Raw genomic sequence first — 20,795 nt, forward strand, 5'->3', positions numbered from 1 at the left:
TGCCACTCCATCATCGAAACACTCAGTCTAATAATTATCGTAATCGTTTCATCATCATCACGATCTCTTCCTCTGTGATCATCATCATTATCATGCGTCGGTTTTCCATCCCACCACGTGATTTTATTTCAGCGAGCGGCGTGCGCTATAACATACTATTTTCACTGACGAAGGGGATATATTAGCCTGGAAACAGCTGTCTGGTGTTTAACTTTTGTATTTTGTGCGAACATCGTTGGACTTCATCTTTCTACACTGCTCAAAAAATATTTTTTCATTACAATTTATGTATATTTTTTTACCTGAGTTTCAGTGACGTTCAAGAGTTTGGCCATTTCTGCTCTTTCGCTAGACGAGAGATACTTTTTGATTTCGAATTGTTTTTCCAATTCGAATATTTGCCTTCCCGTGAAAGTTGTTCGAGCTTTCTTCCGTTTAGCCTTGTCACCACTTTCTTGGTCGCTGGACGAACCTTTGTTGTCGTTGCTGCTGCTGTTTGGACTACTACTAGCTGCTGGTGTGACTGGTAGAACCGTCGTCGATGAATTCGTGTCCAGGCCATTGTTGTTGCTGCTACTGTTGTTGGGAGTTTTAAGCGTCGAAGGCATAAGGCTGCAACCACTGTTTGGGTCGCTGGGACTGGTGACGACTTTAGAGTCTTTCTTTCGCTTGGCAGTCTTGTTTGTCGAGGCATTGTTTTTACCTAAAAATATAATGATAATTATCAGAGAAGCTAACACAATATCCAACATAAATTCTCAAAATATTTTTCAATATAAATGGAAAATCTAGTCTAATGCAAAAAATAAAAAAATTCATCAATTATAATTTTTTTTCCGATGAAACAGGTGTGTAAATTTTTGCATACACGTTCAATAACAGAAGGTGGAAGTTATGCACACAGGAAGATTTATGGTTTTTTACGTTCACAAAGTTTGCCACCCTTTTACCATTCTAGTATATTTTTCTTGACTACTCGATCAAATTTTCCGCTTTGGGCTATATATAGCCCGTTTAGCCCCCCACCCCTGTGAATACGCTTTTGTCTGTAACTCTTATCTCTAACACAATTGAAACGTTCAAATAAAAGTACAATAAACATACAACAGTGGGGTAAATCGAGAAGCTATCCATACTTAGATATGACAACTATAACCTTTTTCTATGGGCAGTGTATCGTATAGTATTAATTATTAGTGTTTTTCTTTCGTGGGATATGATGCTTTTATATTGGGTTTTATATTTGGCTATATTTGACATCCATATTTTTCATGGGTATCTTTTTTCAGCCACCTCGCTGGGCAATTCGCGTGTTGTGACCTTTGTGTTTGTATTTGTATAAGTCACTCTTTTGATTATTCACATGATCGCACACCCTTTAGGTCACTCTTTTGGTCGCTCACCGACTTCGTCCGTTGCACTATAAGTTAGTCAATTTCGGACACACATACTCTCTAGATCTCGTTTGATAAATCACTGCCCCTTACTCTTTAGGTCACTCTTCTGGTCATTCACATGCTTGCATACTCTCTGGGTCAGCTGTTATCAACCGGTGCTGCGTGTGCACCTCCCAGGAGCTCCGCGGTGACTCGAGGGAAATAAAATGAATCAGTAAATCTGATAGATAAGTAAATGAGAGAGGTCTACCAGGTTCTGCCATAGAATTATGTACAAAAAAGGGCTCCTCGAGTCAAACAGGGCTCCGCTATGGAAATTATATAGTGAAAAGGGCACCACGAGTCAAAAAAGGTAGAGAACCGCTGCTCTAGGTGACTCGTTTGGTTACTCACTGACTTCCTCGTTCTCTAGGCAGAAGCGGATTTATGGCTTTACTGTCAGTGGGATATACCGATTTTGTCGCTCTTCTCCTATTCTTTTTTTTACCCCTAATTCCTTAAATTTTCCACTCTCCGAATATTCCACCCTAGGGTATAGCCCTCTACCCCCCTTTAAATACGCCTCCGGTTACGCAATATAACCTGTTACCCATATGCTTTGTGACACGCATTTTTTTTTTCAACTTCGAATAGAATAAATGGTCGTATGATCAGATAAATTCCTGAATTGACACGCAAATCATGCCGAAAAATAGTTTATATATTTATCACGAACTTTATCATATGTTATCTGAGACATTTTTTTCAATCAGGTATAAACTTTTTATTCTCGGATCAACCCTCGTGTATTATCTTCAAAGAATTATTATTATCCGAGTGACGCAAAACGAATTGCATTAGATCAAAATTTGTGAGAGAATACTCTTTCTTGACGTTTAATAGAGAATTTTACAACAGAAAAAAAAGGCACCAAAAATATATTTAAAAAAAAACAAACTATATATATACACACATTTATAGTATATAAATAAAATTGGAAGAACTTTTTTTTCTCGCCGCAATCGCCGCGTGCAGAAAGTCGCATGTAAACCGCTCACGCACTTCCATTCCAGTATTTTCTTATAAAAAGAATAAAATAAAAGGAAACAGAGACAGAAAAAAAGTACAGAAAGAAAGCAAAAAAAAAAAAAAAAGAGTGAAAACTGCAGCTTTTTGTTGGAAATGACAAACGATGCAGTCAATGCCAGAAAAACGCCATGGAATTTTATGGCCGCGGCACTGGGGTTTATTGGCAAGTTAAGCGCTCTCTTCCCATTTTATTTTCGATAACCTCCTTCAGAAAATCGAAGTGAAAACAGCAGGCCTCGAAAGAACCGACAAAAATAATATATATAAAAATATAATAAATAAAATATATAAGAAAAAAAAAATACATACACACATATATATAGATGTATGTATTTTGCGGCAACCTCACGCAAAATGTAATTGCTTCCCTTCCATCTCGAATTTCGGGCCAATCAAAAAGTATAAAAAAAGAAAAGTGTCGCACCTTTTTGCAAAAATGCTTCGTACGAGTATGTATCGGGGCAAAGAAAAAAGCATTTGACGATACTTATTTCCTTATTGTCGACATCGTCATTGCTGGAATAGCTCCTTCCAGGAAACTCGTTGCGTGGTGCCTGCAACATCCTTTGCACTTTATATTTCTGGTAGATATCCTTATTTTTTGCTTGTCCATAACTTGAAGAGGGGTTGTCCAACAATTTTTATATTGTTTTTTTTTGTTCACTTATATGTAGTATTTACATAAATGAAATAAGGTATCCGACTACGCTTAAGAAGTCACTTTGACGAGAAAATATCGATTTTTTTTTTGTCTATGAAAGCCCCATTTTTTGTGATTACTAAACAGGCCTTGTTTTCAAGGAAACATATTTTCTGGATGTTATGCTGAGGTGAACTCGGAAAGAAAAATATCGGGCTTAGAAAAAGCCGTCTATCTCTCTCTAGGCCTTGTTTTGTTTATATGACGCTTCGAATCGAAGTTACGTTCACGTTAGTGTTTTGTTTTTACTTACAAGTAATCCGTGAATAAAAACTTTAAACGCGTTTTACGAAGAATGCTGGTTTTGACATTTTACTTGAGTTTGAAACGTGATTTCTAAATAGCTATTCATTGCATCATTACGAAATTTCAATATACTATTTGCTGTATATTGTCAAGATTATGAAGCAAATTCTAAGGTCTATCACATGTATTTGTCTAATTTCAGTGTTTTATAGACGATATGTAGGATGAAATTTCAAAAAAAATTCTCACACACATACATTAATAGATTTTAGTTTAATTTATGAACATACCACACAATTCTTTAAATTTTGGTTCATAACCAGCACCATTATCATCTGAATGTATATACTGGGGAAATGACAACAATTCCATTCATAGAATGTTTTGCAATCGTATTTCAAATATTACACGAATTTATGCTCAAAATTTCACATGAATGACTTTTCATAAAAAATTACATATTCAAAAATTTATTAGTTTTCATCATTTTGAGACTTTTTCTAACAAAAAATGTTGTTAAAGTTACTATATCTAGGTAACCGTTAGATCGCTATCATAATACCGTTGATGCTGGTGGAGCTATGGACAGTTTTATTTCATTTTGGAAATGACCCCAGGTATATTTTTTAAAGAAATAACTCAAACTCCTCCATTGACAGATATATTTCTCTCCATCAGTTGTTAAAGAGGCCATTCGTTGCTTTGTAAGGGTTTACAGATTCACTATCTTTTATTTTTTTTAATAACTCTATCGAGTTTTATTTATCAGCGTTGAAGTCGCATGTGCCGATGGACTCGTCGGTCGTTGCGTTGCATTGTCCATTTATGCTTTATATAGTATTTTATATATTATATTCCTGATTTATAGGAGGGCTGTTTCAAAACTAAAAACTGTTTGGTTTAATGGGTTAACCCTTGAATGCGTACCTTTGCATGTGTGCAAAAGATTCTTTAAACGTTCACTGCTGTGGCCAGTTTAAGATAAAAAATACAGAATCATCGTTCCACTTAAAATGAGGTCATATTCTTTCCATTTTATATTTTGAATTTGCTGGTAGATGTCCAAACAACGACCACAGCTCTTTGTTGAAGAGCATGTGCAGCTATGATTTCGCTAATTTGTTAAAACGTTTTGTTTCCATTTTTTTCCCTTTTGAAGTTTGCAATCATACTATAGTTTGAATCTACTATAATTGTTTACTTACTATAGTTTGTTTTATCTGCAAAAGAAGGTAGATATATATTTGGAGAAAGTAATATAACTTTAATACATTTATTTTATGCGTGCTTTTGAGACTTTGCATGTCTTCAGTAAGGTTCTGTAAAAGCAGTACGATTCGAAATAGATTCTTTAAAATTATTTTTCCAGCTTTCAATACGTGGCATTAGCTATGATAAAAATTATCAGCTCAAAAAAAAGTGAACATTTAAGGGTTAACTATTTAGCAGGCATAGTAGAAATCACTAAAGTTTCTGCAGAATGTCATATATTTTTTATTTTAATAAAGTGCAGGCAACTTTCGATTTTCAGCAGGTCTGAAGTAAAGAGACTAATTGACATATTAACTTAAAAAAATTTCTTTGTTTGTCATTGCTAAAATTAACGCCTTTTATAAGGCGAGACATCTCGTCAATGTCAATGAGAGAATAAAAAAAAATTGCGAATCCGAGATCAAGTCAAGTATGGACGTAACTTCGGGCATGTAAATATGAAATTTTCAATTCAGTTTTTTGTGAGTATGAATAATGATTAGAGTAGAAAATGGATCCTCCCATCAATTGAGAAGTCAGTTAACAGATTTCTTAATGTAAGAAGAAAATTTCCAGAAAATCAATCCAGCCATTGAAACCATGTTTTGACAGTCAAAAATTGTGTCCTTTTTGAACTTCATTTGCTTTGTGTGCTTTTGAACTTCATCTAGACTGCAACACCTTAAAATTGCGGCCTTCAACTGCGGGAGCTTTGATGGAGAGGATTTCACATAAATACTTAGGAAAAATGATGACCGCAGCAAAATGATGAGAGTACGATTATGACCAATCGGTCATTGCTTTTGAAATGGCCCTCGTATATATTTTAAGTATCCCCTATCTATATTTTATTGTTTTATACATAGGCCTGTATTCAGAATAATATCGTATCTTTCGAGATCAATTTCATGTCAACGAGACGAAAGAAACGTTATCAAGATCACCGAACCTGTTCGTCTTGTTCCTTGTTGACCACTTTTCGGACTCCAAAATCGGACGTTTACAACGCGACGAAAATAAACCGAACGATTTTTTTTTAAAACAGAAAAGAGTGAAACTGACTTCTTTTTTATATTTTACATTTTTATCTTTTAAAGAAAATGCATCCGAAGAAAGGAACAAGTTACTGCAGCAGTTTTATTCTACCAACCATCACCACCACGAACGGAAAGAGAGCTAGACTTAGAGAGCTACAACAGATAATATACATGTCTCCTCCAATAGTCGTGGATACGATCTTCGATAGAGAGAGAGTGAGTAAAAAAGCCAGCCATCCGTCCAAAAGATGTTAGCGACAGCAGTTTCCTTTGCTGATGTAGATGCGAGAATCTCAAGCATATACGTATATGTACAAGGAAGGAATGCAATATAAAAACGGAATCGTTGCATGCCGAATCTGGAATAGAAAACAGCTGTAGAGCAGTAAGATTTTCGTATGTAGAAAAGTATATCTTCATGTTCCTCTCAACGGCACAGGGGTATAAAAAATGTAATCCAGACTTTTTACATTTTCTTCTTTCACATCTAACATTTATCTGAATTTATTATTTCTCCGTAGGAGCGAAAGGATTCGAGCTTTTGTTTCCCGTTCTGTTTTGCATCATCTTCACATACTTTGCTGAGGTTAACTTCACTTTAAGGTGGTGAGAAAACGCCACAAAAAATATTTAAAAAAGACCGAAAAATTCGGAAGAGTTTTGTTTCCTCTTTTAGTTTTCTCTTCTCAAAACGTCAGCGTCTATTGCATGTATCAATCTGATTTTTTTTCTTATTCTTTATTTTGTGACGACAAGCTGCTGTCCATCTTTCTCAAGTAGTATTTTGAATGCTTTCAAGTTTATCTAGATGGTGCTGATTTTTAAATTTCAAGTTTATGTTTGCTTATTCTCATGTATGATGAGAATAAAAACGGAAAGAAACGCTTTTTCTTCCTCGGAGCCATGTTCTGAATTTTTTTTTTCAATATAAACTCCATTGAAAAATAAAAATGAATTCGATGATGTCGGTATATTATGACGATAAAATCTCTGGCAATAAATATAATTTTCAAACAAAATATAACGCAATGTTTATCAATTACCACAGTGCCTTCACTTTTTTCTATTATATTATGTGTGAACAGCTGGAGAGATTATGAAAGCAGCAGAAAAATTCACACCGCATTTTGCAAAAAGCGGTTTTACAATGAGCAATGTTGGCGATGTTAGAAGCACATTTCATTATTAAAAGAGAAGACTCCTTGATAAAGATATGTAAATATAACAGATATTTATAAATTTTTATCCGGTGACTACTTATCTGACTCCATCCTTTAGGAGAAATGCTTGAAGTCAAGAATCAATGAGATCGAAAAATCTATTATTCAAACTTTATTTCAACATTAGGATAAAATTATTCAAACTTAACAAAAAATTAGGTTTGAAAATAAGTTAAAATGTTAGGAGGCAGCCAGATGCTGTGAATTCAAACGGGATCCTGAAATTTCGCCCCCGGTACTATTCGCCTCGGATATTTCGCTCCGAACATTTCGCCCTGGACATTTCACCTGCTCTGACCATATGAGTGATCAAGTTAGTGACCGTATGAGGGAACAAGTCAGAGGCCGTATGAGTGATCAAGTTAGTGACCGTATGAGTGATCGAGTTAGTGACCGTATGAGTGAACAAGTTAGTGACCGTGTAAGTGACCACACTCACTTATTCACTCATACGGTCACTCACCCCTTCAATTGGTCACTCATGCACTCACGCACCCACTCATCTGGACACTCACCTACTCCCTTGATCACTCAGTCATTGGTCACTTACTAGGTCTCACTCACCCACTCACTTCGTTACTCACGCGGTCAGGGCAGGCGAAACGTCAAGGGTGAAATTCCCGTAAACACATCGAGAACGTGAAATATAAAAGCTATAGCAGCACCACGAACAGTATTATAAATAATTAAAAAAAAAAAATTTTTTTTTGCACCTCCATAAATCTGTACAAGTAGGCTGAGAGAGAGAGTGCTCAGTTCTCTCTCGCAGCTTTAGCTTGAAAGATGATCAAAGAACTCAATAAGAAAAGAGCTTTAAGTAATCCATATTGAAAATGACCAAGCACCCTTGAGAACGAAGCTACCATCAACAGCCAAGTGTGCCATAATACATTGCATTGTGCTCCAGCAAACAACCAATATCCTCGCCGAATTTCACTACGAATCATTTTGAAACACACACTCTGCATTCAAGACCTGTCATCTCATGACCTATCACTTTTTTTTTACCCCTAAAAAAAGATAAGGTTAATCTCAGAGGCTGAGGATATTGTGATGGTTTGATTGCTTTTTCAGTTCAAATCATTCTTTGAAGAGGACATACACTATCTTGTGAAAGAATGAAATCTTTGCCTTCAGGCCCAAGACAGTTACTTCTAACTACAGAGAAACCCCTCTTTACGGTCAACCATTTTATACAGCCCATTAATTATGGTTTCATTTCAAAAGCTTCAATAGAGAGAAACCCTTTTTTAAGATCACTTTTCTCTTACAGGAGAATTTTTTTGTCCCACTGGTGTCCACAAAAGAGGGTTTTTTTACTGTAGTACTTGTATTTTATAGTTATATTTCCATTTTACCGATTCTCACATACCTCGTAAATTTTTCTGAAATTGATGGATCAAATAAAAAAAAATTTGAACTGAATTTTTCACATGGATGGCCCCCGAAATTCAATAACAACTATAAAGCTAATCACAACTGAATATCACTGCATATAGCTTTTAAATAATCATGCTGAGTAACCAATAATTACTTCGAGGTAAAAATTAATTCCTTAGCCCTAACAGACTTAAGTCACATTTAATAAACTTAGTTGACGCAGTAACTTTTAGAGAATAACAAATATACACCATATATATATATTTTTTGAGATATTAATTTTGATCTAAGACTAATATACATGCGCATAGATAATTGATAAAAAGCATCCTTATTTCATATAAGTTTCTAAACTACCCAAGGCAAGATGGTTCCAAGAATATGAAATTATCTCTGGCGCGAAGTAGCTAAATATTGCTTAGGGGGGTTTCAAATTTCTAGCAAGAGATTATCGTGGCCATCTCACATTTTTTCGTCCCTTTTCTGTGATAATAGACGTCAAGAAACAAGCAAAGGTTTTAGAAAATTAAAAAAAATATAAATATATTTAAAGTAACGATGGCTGTTCTCTCCGTTATTTATTTATTTTCTTTTAAGCTGTTTAGTGCGTTCTGTAAATAGCACGAGGGTTTAGTAAATTATCTTAGAAGATAACGGCGAAACTTAATTATCCCAGTTAATTTGGCCAGTAATTAGCAAACTTAAAAAATTGCCATTTGCCTTCATCGATTTTATTTATTTACTTCCCACAGTCAAGAAGTTCAATTTGACTCTTTAAACCCATTGTCTGTTGCGCCATCGCCGCCATAATTTGGCGCCTCTTTTTTTTTTTCGGAGGGGGTGAATTTTTTTAAAATTGATTTTGAATAAATATTTTGCGCTTACTGCTCTAAATTTAAATATAATAATGGAATTTATAAAAATTAAAATTACAAATACAAACGCATAATCTGAAGCCACAACAGGCACCCAATATGCTCAATTACGTGCAATGGTTTGACATCAATAGACCGAGTAGCACGTTATGGCACATATCATAGTACATTTTTCTAATGCTGACGAGTGACTTTAACAACATTTCTTAACCCTCTAAGCGGCTTTGACGAGATATCTGGCCTCTGTAAAATCCTCTTATTTTATCATTGACAAGCCCAAATATTTAGTGAAGTTGATTTCTCAATGAAAAACTTTTTCCTAATAACCCTTAGTTTGCATCAGCTGAAAATCGAAAGAAAGTCTACTTCATTGAAAAAAAAAATAGGGCATTTTGAAGGGGGGATTAGTGCTTTTTTTGCTGTGCCGCTTTGAGGGTAAAGTGAAAAAGAGGTAACATTATTATTATTTGAAGGATTTTCCCTTATAAAGTGGCACTTATATTCCAAGAAACTAGCCTCGGAGCAATAAGACAAGCGCCACCATCAACGCCCATGGTCTTCGGCGATTTCTTTTACGCATTGAAAGTAATATTTATTGGTATATTAGTAATCGAAGCAATTATACCATTTCGGGGCATCTAGAGTAATAAATAAAATAAACAAATAACACACACGAACGAAAGCTCAGGAGCAAGGCCCGAAGGTAGTTTATAAGTAATTAAATATTTACTCGGCAATCCATTCATTTTGGGAGAACCCATACTTTACTACGGCATAATTTGAGGGTTGGGGAACAACCCACGGAATTATCAAATTATCTGATAAGAACGGTTATCATTCAATGCATCTGACTGCTGTTGGTGCCTTTTTGTGGCAGATTTGAAGCGAAAGAAATGGTAAAAATAAAACAGGGTTTTTTGCGTTAAAGCTCTTCGAAAACTCGTCACATAATAGTATATATATAATCTCGGTTATAACGACGCCTCGGCTAATTTTTGTGGAGAACAATGTTAATGAACGTTGCTTATAACGTCGATGAACTTCATCGGACATATTTTTCGTCGCTTTTGCTTATGTTTTTTTACTGCATTTTTCCAATAAATTCCTAGAATGAGAGCTTTCAGCGAATGTTCATCCGTTACTCTTTTAATACCCTACCGATTGAAAAAGATTTATTACATGTTTGAAGCTTTAACTTGCTCATTGATATGACCCATAAACGCGGGGCATGCTCGTATTTCCCCGAATGAAAGCCTTTCCCGACTTTTTTTTTTTATAAATAATGTTCCATTTTTCTATGTTTTTTCAAAGAAGATTATTTTAATTTATGATCAATCCCCTTCAAACCTGACCCAAAATTGGCTATTAATTTTTTTTATTTGATTGATTTGTGTTTATTGCATGCCAAAAAAAAAATTGCTCTTAGAAGAAAAAAATAATAATCAATTATAATTAATTAATTAATTTCGGTCGATATCTTTACTAGGAGTTAGGTACACATATTTTATCGATAAAATATGGTCATCTTGATCGTAATGAAATTTCAACTTCATATATAGTATTTGATTGCATCTGATGAGATCAGATCATATAATCGTTTAATCTTTTCATATTTGGAAGGACTTGGGAAAAATTAATCCTCGGTTACAACGAAAAAATTTTAATGTCTATGGCCAATTTAAGATTTCAATAATAAGTACAATTTTCCACGCCTTTAAAGACAGTCATTAACTTAACGATTAACATTATGCGGATGATTCTTATAGCAAAGGTCACTTATGATAAGAAAAATGGTCTGATTGGATTGCTGGTCATAAGGGTAATTGTAATGCCATCCCTATTTTAATCTTCCTATCTATCACTACTATTGACGGACATGGATTCGTATCTGATATAAATTATAATCAGATATTACTGACCAATCAAGGAATTTTTGAACATCGCATCATCCCGATGAGACGACATATATTAATAGGAATCATGCAAAGTGACGACTATTTAACGACGTCTTAAAAGATTTAATGAGATTATTAAAAGAGAAACGAGATAAGAGTATTTCCGCATATCTCGTTAATATCAAAACTTTTCAGGTCCCAAATATTTGAAATACGTGATTGTATGAACCTAAGACGGGATTAATATTCTCTCATCTCTATAAAGTTTGCAAGCTTTGATTTCGAATATCTTTGAGGAATATTATTTCGGTCATTTGAACGCTTACATACAGAGGGGTTATAAAATATGTATCCCTCTCGAGGACGTTCTAGTGATCAGATTTCTATTAAACTTATGAAAAGGGATGGAAAAAACTATGGAAAAAAAAGAGATTTTTAATTTAAAAAATGCTTCTATCAAGTGAAAATATGGGGGTTTTAGGATGAAAAACGAAAATTAAAGCTCCGAAAATTAATTTGCATTAAAAAATGGGTTGATGCGTTGGCAAGTTGGAAGTGTAACAGAGTGAGATCAAGTATATTATCCACATGGCTTCGAGTTCAGGAGAGTTTTCTAAACTTCCCTTATAAATCATATTTTTTAGAAGAATCAGCAAAGCCACAAATCATACGGAAATCATATCAAGTCGACATCCTTTTCCAGTGGTGCCGCACATAAGTCACCACAATTTCTTGAAACCGCTTCATTATGCATCGTAATGCTTCGTTCTTAATCGGTGCTTTTCTCTATCCTTCTAAGATGTCAGCGCTTTTTACCAGCTGGCTGAGGCAAAGATATAGCTAGGAAAGAGAAAATTCATCTGCCCTTGCGGGGAATCGAACCCACGCCCTCTCACTTTCCGGGTGAGTGCCCTAAACCACTAGACTAGAGGCAACGATTAAGGCAACGAATGTCTCAATCTTTCCTTAGAGCTCGCGTGCACTGAACGGGACCGTACGTGGACGGTCGGACCTAACTTAGGCCAAAGCTCGCAATTGCTGACGCTGCCACTTGATGGCGACTTATTCCTCGGATAAGTCGAGAGGACAAATTGGTCAAATTGGGACTTTAAGGGCGGTATTCATCGACATGGTTTAAACTGCAGTCACAATTTTTTGATAAGAGATCGACCGGATATTTTGGCTAAATTCAGGTTTTTAACTAATCTATATTGATCTCTTATCGAAAAAATTGTGACTACAGTTTGAACCATGTCGGTGAATACCGCCCTTAGTAAGGGACAATCCCAAAAGTTGTAGTATCAGAGAGAGTTTTTCCCTAAAAGGGTTGTCAATAAATGGAATAGTTTACCTCCGGTTGTCGTGGTATCGATACGTGTTTAAAAAATACGTTAAAAAATACGGTTAAAATACACAATCGATACGTTTAAAAAAGAACTACGAAAGACATAGTGGGATAAATCGAGAAGCTCTCCATACTTAGATAATACAACAATAATTCTTTTTTATGGGCAGTGTAAATATTTATTATGGGCACTATATATTCATTTATCAGTTTTTTTCTTTCGTGTTTTTGTATTTTGGTTATATTTGACATATATATTTTTTATGGGCATCTCTTCGATGGGCAATTTGCCTGTTGTGGCCTTTGTATTTGTATAGTTAATTACCAGTTATTGACTAACCGATACATTTTCACAACAATGTTAATTCTTTTTATAGAAACGGAACGGTAGAGAATCTTTGCGAAAAAAAATATAGGGGGGTATACCGCACATTAGATCTTTTCGAGTGAGTTTGCTTGCGCAAACAGAACAAGGCCCTAATGACATTGAGAGCGGAGCCTACTTAGAGCGTTTCTGGTCATCGCCACTAGAGCTTAGCAATGAGCAGCTTCAGTCAGAAAGAAGAAAAAAAAAAAGCTCAATTTATATTTTATATATTTATTTTCTTTGATTTTTCTTCTCGAGGAAAGTCATTCATGCTGTAAAAAGCCTTTGGTTGATTGGCTGCTCAAGGAGGCGGGAACATGCTCTTCTACTCTCTTTCACTCTCTAGCTAGACTATCTTCTTATAAGAGGATATGCAATACTAACCCTTAAACGGAAGACCGTCTTGACTTTTCCTTTGACCTCTTCCTTTTTCTTCTCATTTTAACAGCAACGAAAGAAAGCCAAAAGCTCTTTTTGCGGCTCTCAAAAAACATGTGACCTTAAGCTGAACTCTACTAAGTGATTATTGCTAGTTATTTTTGCTCTCTCATGTTTTAGCACGATTCTCTAAAGCAGCGTTTCTCAACCTATGGTCCGCGACGATGGCATAGGTGGTCCGTGGGCAGACTTGACAATTTAATTCTAACTGAAGGAAAAATTATTCAATTGTTGTAATTGATATTAGTATTATTCACATGGGTTCAACTAAAAATTTTATATTCATACTTAAGTTCACCATGCCTCATCAAGGAAAATGTGAGAAATTGCGATTCTATATACGGGATATCACTAATTGCAGCCAAAAAAATGTAATTTAAGGCAAAAACTTGCTAATTTCCGCTTAAATGGGTGAAGGGCAGAAAAATAAAGGGCTGCTATAAATCGCAGTAAACAAAAATGTATTTGACGAAAAAAAAAATTCAAATGACTGGATAACCATATTTCAGTGAGAAAAATAAGGGGAACTTGAATCTTAAATACGATAAAGTACGGGACGTCGCCAATTGTCATCAAAAACATTGCCATAAGTCGGCAAAATGCCCAATTGTGGTTAAAATCTCTGAAAAATTGAGGTAAAAACGTTGAACCTATGACAAATATGTGAGATGAATATTTTTATATATAGCCATAATTATCATAATAAGTTAAGAAAACGCTGTTTTTATTTACGATTTTTGTAAACATTCCTAATTTAAATAAGCATCATTGAAAAAACGGGACGAATGTATAAAAAAATTCGGAACAACTAAAAACACAGGAATACCGGGTAATACGGGGGAAACAAGTGGTCCGTTTAATAGTTTCAGACAATTTACTGGTCCTTGGGTTCAAAAAGGTTGATGAACACTGCTCGAAAGGTACTTAATATACTTGAATTCGATTATATTAAAGTTTGATAGCCGAAAAATCACGGTCAACTTAAAAAAGGCTAGACATTGAGAGAAGTTACTCCTAGAGTTCTTAAGCTTTGTGGTATGAATTTCGAGAGTGAGAATGAATTGAAAAGAGAACTAGCAATATACCAGCAGTATTCATGTCTTCCTTATCTCAGCTTGGACAGACTATCGGCCATTAATGCCAGATGAAAGAAGAATAGGGGGTTCGTATAATAATAATAAACGGTGGAAAAACATTAGAGGAAAAGTCTTTTCTACTCCCATTCATTCAACCATCAACCCTACGTCAGTGTTTATTTTGGCGGTTGCTGTTGAAGAAATAAGGATATAGGAAAAAAGGGACAACCAGCGCCAAAACCGTCCTGTCCTTTTTATTTTTTGGATATTTCTCAAAAAGGGAGCGGATCGAAATACAATTGTGAATCAACAATAGGTTCAGAATATGAACCACGAGCAATGCCGTATTTAATAAGGCATACACATTGTACAACTTATGCAGCTGTATATTTAAAAAAAATACAATTTTTATATATTTTTTAAAAATTTCATTGTGGTTGAATTGGGCATCAGTGGGAAGCGTAAAATATTTGAATGCACGGACGTGTAAGAGCTAAACTTGGGCTGGCTTTCAGAAGTTTCAAAGGGTGCAGCTACACCGGGCTGTAAAATATTGGGAGCCGTAAAATGATTAAAATACACTTACTACGTATTTTGACTTTAAAGGCTTAACACTGTCACCGTCGTAGACGAGATATCTCGCCTGATTAAAAGCTCTTATTTTAGCTATGGCAAGCCAAGATATTTATTAAAGTTGATTTCTCAGTAAAACGCTTTTTCCCATACCCCTTACTTTGCACCTGGCGAAAATCTCTCTCGGAAGAAAACATACTTAATTAAAAGATGTAATTTTTTTCCGCTCCAGAGAAGTATACACGAGTACCTCATTTTTAACGGTTTTAAATGGATTATAATGGTTCTCTTTTCATGTTAAGACCTGAGGTACATAATAGGTGCCTAACTACACAACACAAATGTGTAATTAACTCAAATGGCCTCTATCGACCAAATTAATTAATTAATTTTTTTCTTTTTAAAGGACATTTTGATATACAATAAAGACAAATCAATCAAAAAAAATTTTTTTTAACAGCCAGTTTTGGCTCAGGTGTGTAGGTGATATAGCATTTTGCAAGTACTTTAGTGATTTCTACTATGCCGCGGAAAAAGTTAACATAGAATTAGCTTGAAATTCGAATTTCTAGTAAGTAATGAATATGAAAAGTATGAGCCTTACGCTTCATTAAACCTTCAGTGCATGAATTTAAATTTTAAAATTTAAAATTTATCAGCCTGAAAAACCATGGCAATTTCATATACATTTTTTACCATTTTTCGAATTTAAAATTTGCAATTAATTTCTATGTTCTAGAAACTAATTAAACACTAGAAAATAATCAAAATTTCTTTCTGATGTCAATTAAGTGGAATAATTGGTTATTGATTAATCGTAACTTATCAGACACATTATGCATTGAAGGAAATATATACAATAATAACGCATAAATCCGTATTTTAACGTGCATAAGGAACCTCCTGATTTTTCGGGCTTAAGAAATTTGGAAAAAAAAGTTTTCATCTAAAATATTTTTATTTTAAGATATAAAAAAATAGATATTTTTTATTCATCATAGAAACCATTAAATTTCTCATTACTCCCCCATCTGATACATCACAATTAGCTATATAAGCTAGTTCATTATCATCATCAGAATCACTCTTATCGTAAATTGTAAGGAATTGAGTATAATGTGCTTATATCTATAATACTATCTATATATAAGAACACCCCCTCCCCCCTCTTGGAAAAAAGGGATTTCTTATACACGTCAAAACGCGGTGCATATACAGGGTGTCTCAAAAAGAATCATCCGATTTAAAAAAATTATAGCTATTCATCTTTTAATTCATTTTGATCGAATAATATATAGGTAGAAAGAGGGAAATTTCGAGTTTCACAGGCAATTGCCGACAGGTTACGCTAACGCTCTTGCTTCGGCCACCACTTCAGTGTTTGTCAATATGACGACTGCACAACAGAAATCGTTTTGTGTTCTAAGCTTCGTGAAGTGAGAGTCCGTAACAACTGTTCATCGTGCTTTTCGTCGACAATACCCTGGTGTTGAACTCCCTACCGCTCAGAGCATTAGGCGATGGTATAAACAATTCCGAGACACGGGTTGCCTGTGTAAAAGGAAATCCCCTGGTCATCCCCGCATGTCAGACGAAAATGTGGAGTGCATCCGACAGAGTTTCGCACGTAGTCCACAGAAATCCACTTGCAGTGGATGGAAACGTGCTCGCAAAAGTTTGGGACGAATTTGACTACCGTATAGACATATGCCGTGCATCCCAAGGTGGACATATTGAGCACCTTTAATTTGGTTTGTGAAAAAACTTCATGATTATCCATGTAATAAATTAATCTTAAGTGTCTATGTTCTATATTTTTCGTAACATATGCATTTCAAATCGGGTGATTCTTTCTGAAACACCCTGTATAATATATTTACAATACACACATCAGGACCCCCCCAGCTAGACCCTCTAATAAGTCTTCAAGTGATAAATATACTGTAGTGCAAAATATTACAAAATATATAAATCCAATTCTGAGCAGAATTCTGTTTACTTCATTTTTGGTAACGAAATCATGCATTTTTTCAGATATTTTAGCTGGCCAAGAAAACTTTTTTAAAATTAATATAAGTCTACTCATTTTTTGTAAAATCATATCACTGAAAATATTTCCAGCTCATTAACAACTGTATATTTACGTCTAAAAATATAGGCATATTTACTGAACAGTAATAACTATAGGGGTTGTGAAATCAGAATCAATGAAGTAGTAATTGCATTTATCGATTGAATTTCAACATGCTTTACTAAGGAAAAAAAAACTACCTAAACAGGTCGTTTTCGACAAGCGAAGAGAGAAAAAAATTGATCGATCATGAATGAATCGTCTCAATTAATGGTTGAATCGAATGCTGATGTTATCGGAAATACTTGTTCTTGAATTTCTTAATTTCAACATTCAGAAAGAATATTCTTTTGGAGGAAAGTGTTCAATTTGTGTAGGATCCAACTATACTATATACAGATCGCGATGAGTACATTCATTCATATATATATATATAATATGTCGATCATATTTTGGGTGGTCGGGTGGAGCTGATCTCTTTCGTTCTCTCTCCATGTGCTCCAATAGTGACAGTTGTGCTGCTCCCTCCTTATATAAGCTCTGTCAGTTACTATGCTAGAAGTTTTTTTGCGGCCCTTTGAGGAAAAAGCCCGCCCATTCTTTTCCCTCAGTTCTGCCTTTTTTTTTAAGGCTAGCAAAAAGGAAAAAAAAAAAAAAAAAAAAAGCGCAAGCAGCAACAGAGCAAGGCTTTATGCGTCATTCGTTTAATGACGTTTCGACGTTTATCTTTCACGCTAAAAGGATGCTCCTTTCGCTTTTATGATTGGAATGGAAAGATATATTTATTTTGAAAAAAAAAATGTCTTCTAGAAAATTCTCGAGGTAAACAAGAAAATAAGTTGAATTAATGATATTAAATACAACCCGTGACAAAAGTGTTCGATCATATATGAACAATACATACACATGGTCCAATTAAAACGCAAAAAACAAATATATATATATATTAGGGCTGGGAATCGAATAAAATTTTTAACTGGTTAATCAAAAAAAATTTAGTCGATTAATCGAATATTTTCAAATGCTATTTATTCATAGCAAATGTAGTGTTGGTAACTATGTAATATTAGTTGATGCTGTAAAATATTCCATTCATTTCACGCATCCATCTACTGAATGGATGTAAATAAACATGGAAATAGATTAACAAAGGCCGTGCCCGCTTAAAGCTATTTAATATCGTCCCCCTTTAAAAGAAACATGAATGTGCAAATTTTTAGAACTTGGAAAACAACTTTTGAATGTTTTTTTTTTTCTACCCTACCCATGTTACTCAATGAATGTTGTTTCCCTAAAATGTTTTATAAAATGTGTTTGAATAGGGGATACACATTTGCGCGTTTCTGGGAAAACTTAGCAAAATAAGTGATCCAACAGCTGATATACCCAAAAGTCAAAATTTGCACATTCGTGTCTCTGGCATAAGGGTGAATGATATACTCAACATGCTTGTCCTATCCTGGAATTTCTTACCTTGGATCTTGTCGTTTTTTTTAAAATAGTAATTTTAGAACTCGTCACTAGTTTTTGTTGAATCGACTCGTGTTTCCTCATGTCGAAATATTTGATCGAAATATTGATCCAAATATTTTTAAATACGGCCACCTATCTGAAATGTTATGTATAGGAACATAGTTTAATCAGTTAGTCAAATAAATCAAGTAAAATGATAAACTTTCGATAAAAATTTTAATCGAATTTTGATCGGATTGATCGAGTTGATTAACTCAACTAAAATTTTTAACTGCGATTAACAAATGATCGATTAACCGACCTGATTAATCGATTACTCGGACAAGCCTTAATACTTATATATATATTATAACTGATTCTTTTTTCTCCCAATGAAATTTTTTGGTAAAATCAATCATTCTAAATACGTAATACAATCAACCCTCGGTTTACGAACTTAACACGTTCCTGATGTCCGTTCGTAAACAGAACTGTTCGCAAACTGAAATAATTTTCCCGTAGGAATAAGTGTAAAATTAATTAATCCGTTCCAGGGACTCTGAGGATTTCTAGTGTGAACTTTTACAACAGCTCTTGTGCATAACCAATGGTTATGATTAAACCAGCACTCAAAAAATTACCATAATTCAAAAGAGCTGAAATGCAATCGAAATGAAAATAATGCCAAGGCGACGTCTGATTTTGTGAATATGTATCTAATCTCAGAATCAAAGCCCTCAAAATCTCCGCTTGCAACACTATCTGGCCACAAAATATACTCCAAACCAAACTGATGGTTCTAAGACACTTGCTACCACAAGCTTTGTAAATAAGAATTATGTAATGTAGAATGATAAAATTAAGAGTTTCCAGAAGTCATACTAACTGTTAGTTCTATGTCAGATATTATTGCAAAACAACTTTGAAAAAGTTCTTTTCTTCAGAGCTTCATAAAGTTTAAGTTTGAAATGACCTGCTGATTCACGGGATGGAGAAAATGAGCCGTATTTGATGGCCGGAATTTTACTCTGAATAAAGATAATTCTTCAACTGAATTCTGTCGAAAAAGAAAAATGTAATCTAAGACTCCTGAAATATATATGCTTTCTTCGGCGGGTTTTCTTTAGACCGTTTTGCGCGTTCGTAAACCGAATCAATTTTTCTTGGTCGTAAACCGAATTGTTCACAAACCGAGACGTTCGTAAACCGAGAGTTGATTGTAAATGAAAAAAATCACCAATTTATATATTCCAATGTGAAAATAATAATTTTCAACTGGTCAATTCAAAAAATGTGTTCGATCAACACTTTACTAAAATAAAAGTGTTCGGTGGAAAATAAGTGTTCGATCACTGTTTCAAAAAATATGTTGGCTTGAAATATGTAAATGAAATAATCTTTACGCAGGAGCAGGGTAACCAGGCAATGTATAAAAAAATGAATGCAATGGGATTTCCATCGGAAACGTGGGCTATGTTGGCACTGGGATTCTTTTTGACCCAAAACGATAAAATAATAAAACGTACTCTACTGTAGAAAAAAAATTTCGGAACTAGTTTTTTTGTGTAATCTTTTTTTTGCTAAGTAACGGTAATAAGCAATGCAACTGAGTGCATCGGGTAGTTCACGAATAGCCTTTATGCAACAACAGTGGTGGTTTTTTATGCTGTGATTGCATGTGTTTTTTTTCATCTCTCAAAGTTTCAACTATGGAGGTTGTAATACAGCTTTGTCAAGTAAGGTAGTTGTCTAATTAGAAATACAATTTACTGCAGTATGATTAAAGTTTCGTTTAATCTTTCGTTTTTTCCAAAAACGTTAATTGAAAATTTAAACTCTGGTAACTTCAAAAATGTGCCCTATTTTAGCCTATCAAAATGTTGGGACAAAGTAGAGCGTATTTTTGCAGCCGTTGGTAATTTTTTTGTAAGTTCACTTAAAAACATAATTGAGGGGGTGGGGGTCAGAAGCAAAGGAGTGCAAGCGAAAAAATTTGCTAAATTAAGTTAAAAGTGCTTAAAGAGGTTTTTTTTTTACCCAACATCTCTCTCTCTGACTACTGGCAAACGGGCAGACTCATTTTATATACTAGTGCCCTTTCTACCAGCCAGTAGTTATTTACAATGGTTTCAAAGTTAATTTTCTCGAAATTTGATTTTGATTACTAGCATCCCTTTGCTTCTGACCCACACAATTATGATTTGAATAATTATGTTTATTTTTTTAATGTCTATTCTATTTCAAGATTTTGTTTCCAGACTGGAAAGATGGCTTATAAATACAAGCGTTAGCCTGGAAGTCAAAGTTAGGCAGGCTACAGAAATGACCACCTTCAAAACTGTTTAGACGCAATTAGATCCGTTTAAATAAACCAAAGGTAAGCTGCAGATAACTTTGAAATACC

At 34.5% G+C, this 20,795-nt stretch overlaps 1 protein-coding gene across 1 annotated transcript in view; it reads right to left on the minus strand.

The window, feature by feature from the left end:
* Positions 1-20,795, minus strand: part of LOC149085103 (uncharacterized) — a 119,319-nt gene that overhangs the window by 33,206 nt on the left and 65,318 nt on the right. Inside the window, exon 2 of the mRNA XM_089232900.1 lies at positions 303-703. Within this exon, the coding sequence (XP_089089026.1) occupies positions 303-703 (401 nt within the window). The remainder of the gene's footprint in view (positions 1-302; positions 704-20,795) is intronic.

Source organism: Pholcus phalangioides, unplaced genomic scaffold (genome assembly GCF_987345545.1).
Source record: "Pholcus phalangioides strain wild (caught in Gottingen) unplaced genomic scaffold, Ppha-v1.0 ptg000007l_1, whole genome shotgun sequence".
Taxonomy (NCBI): domain Eukaryota; kingdom Metazoa; phylum Arthropoda; class Arachnida; order Araneae; family Pholcidae; genus Pholcus; species Pholcus phalangioides.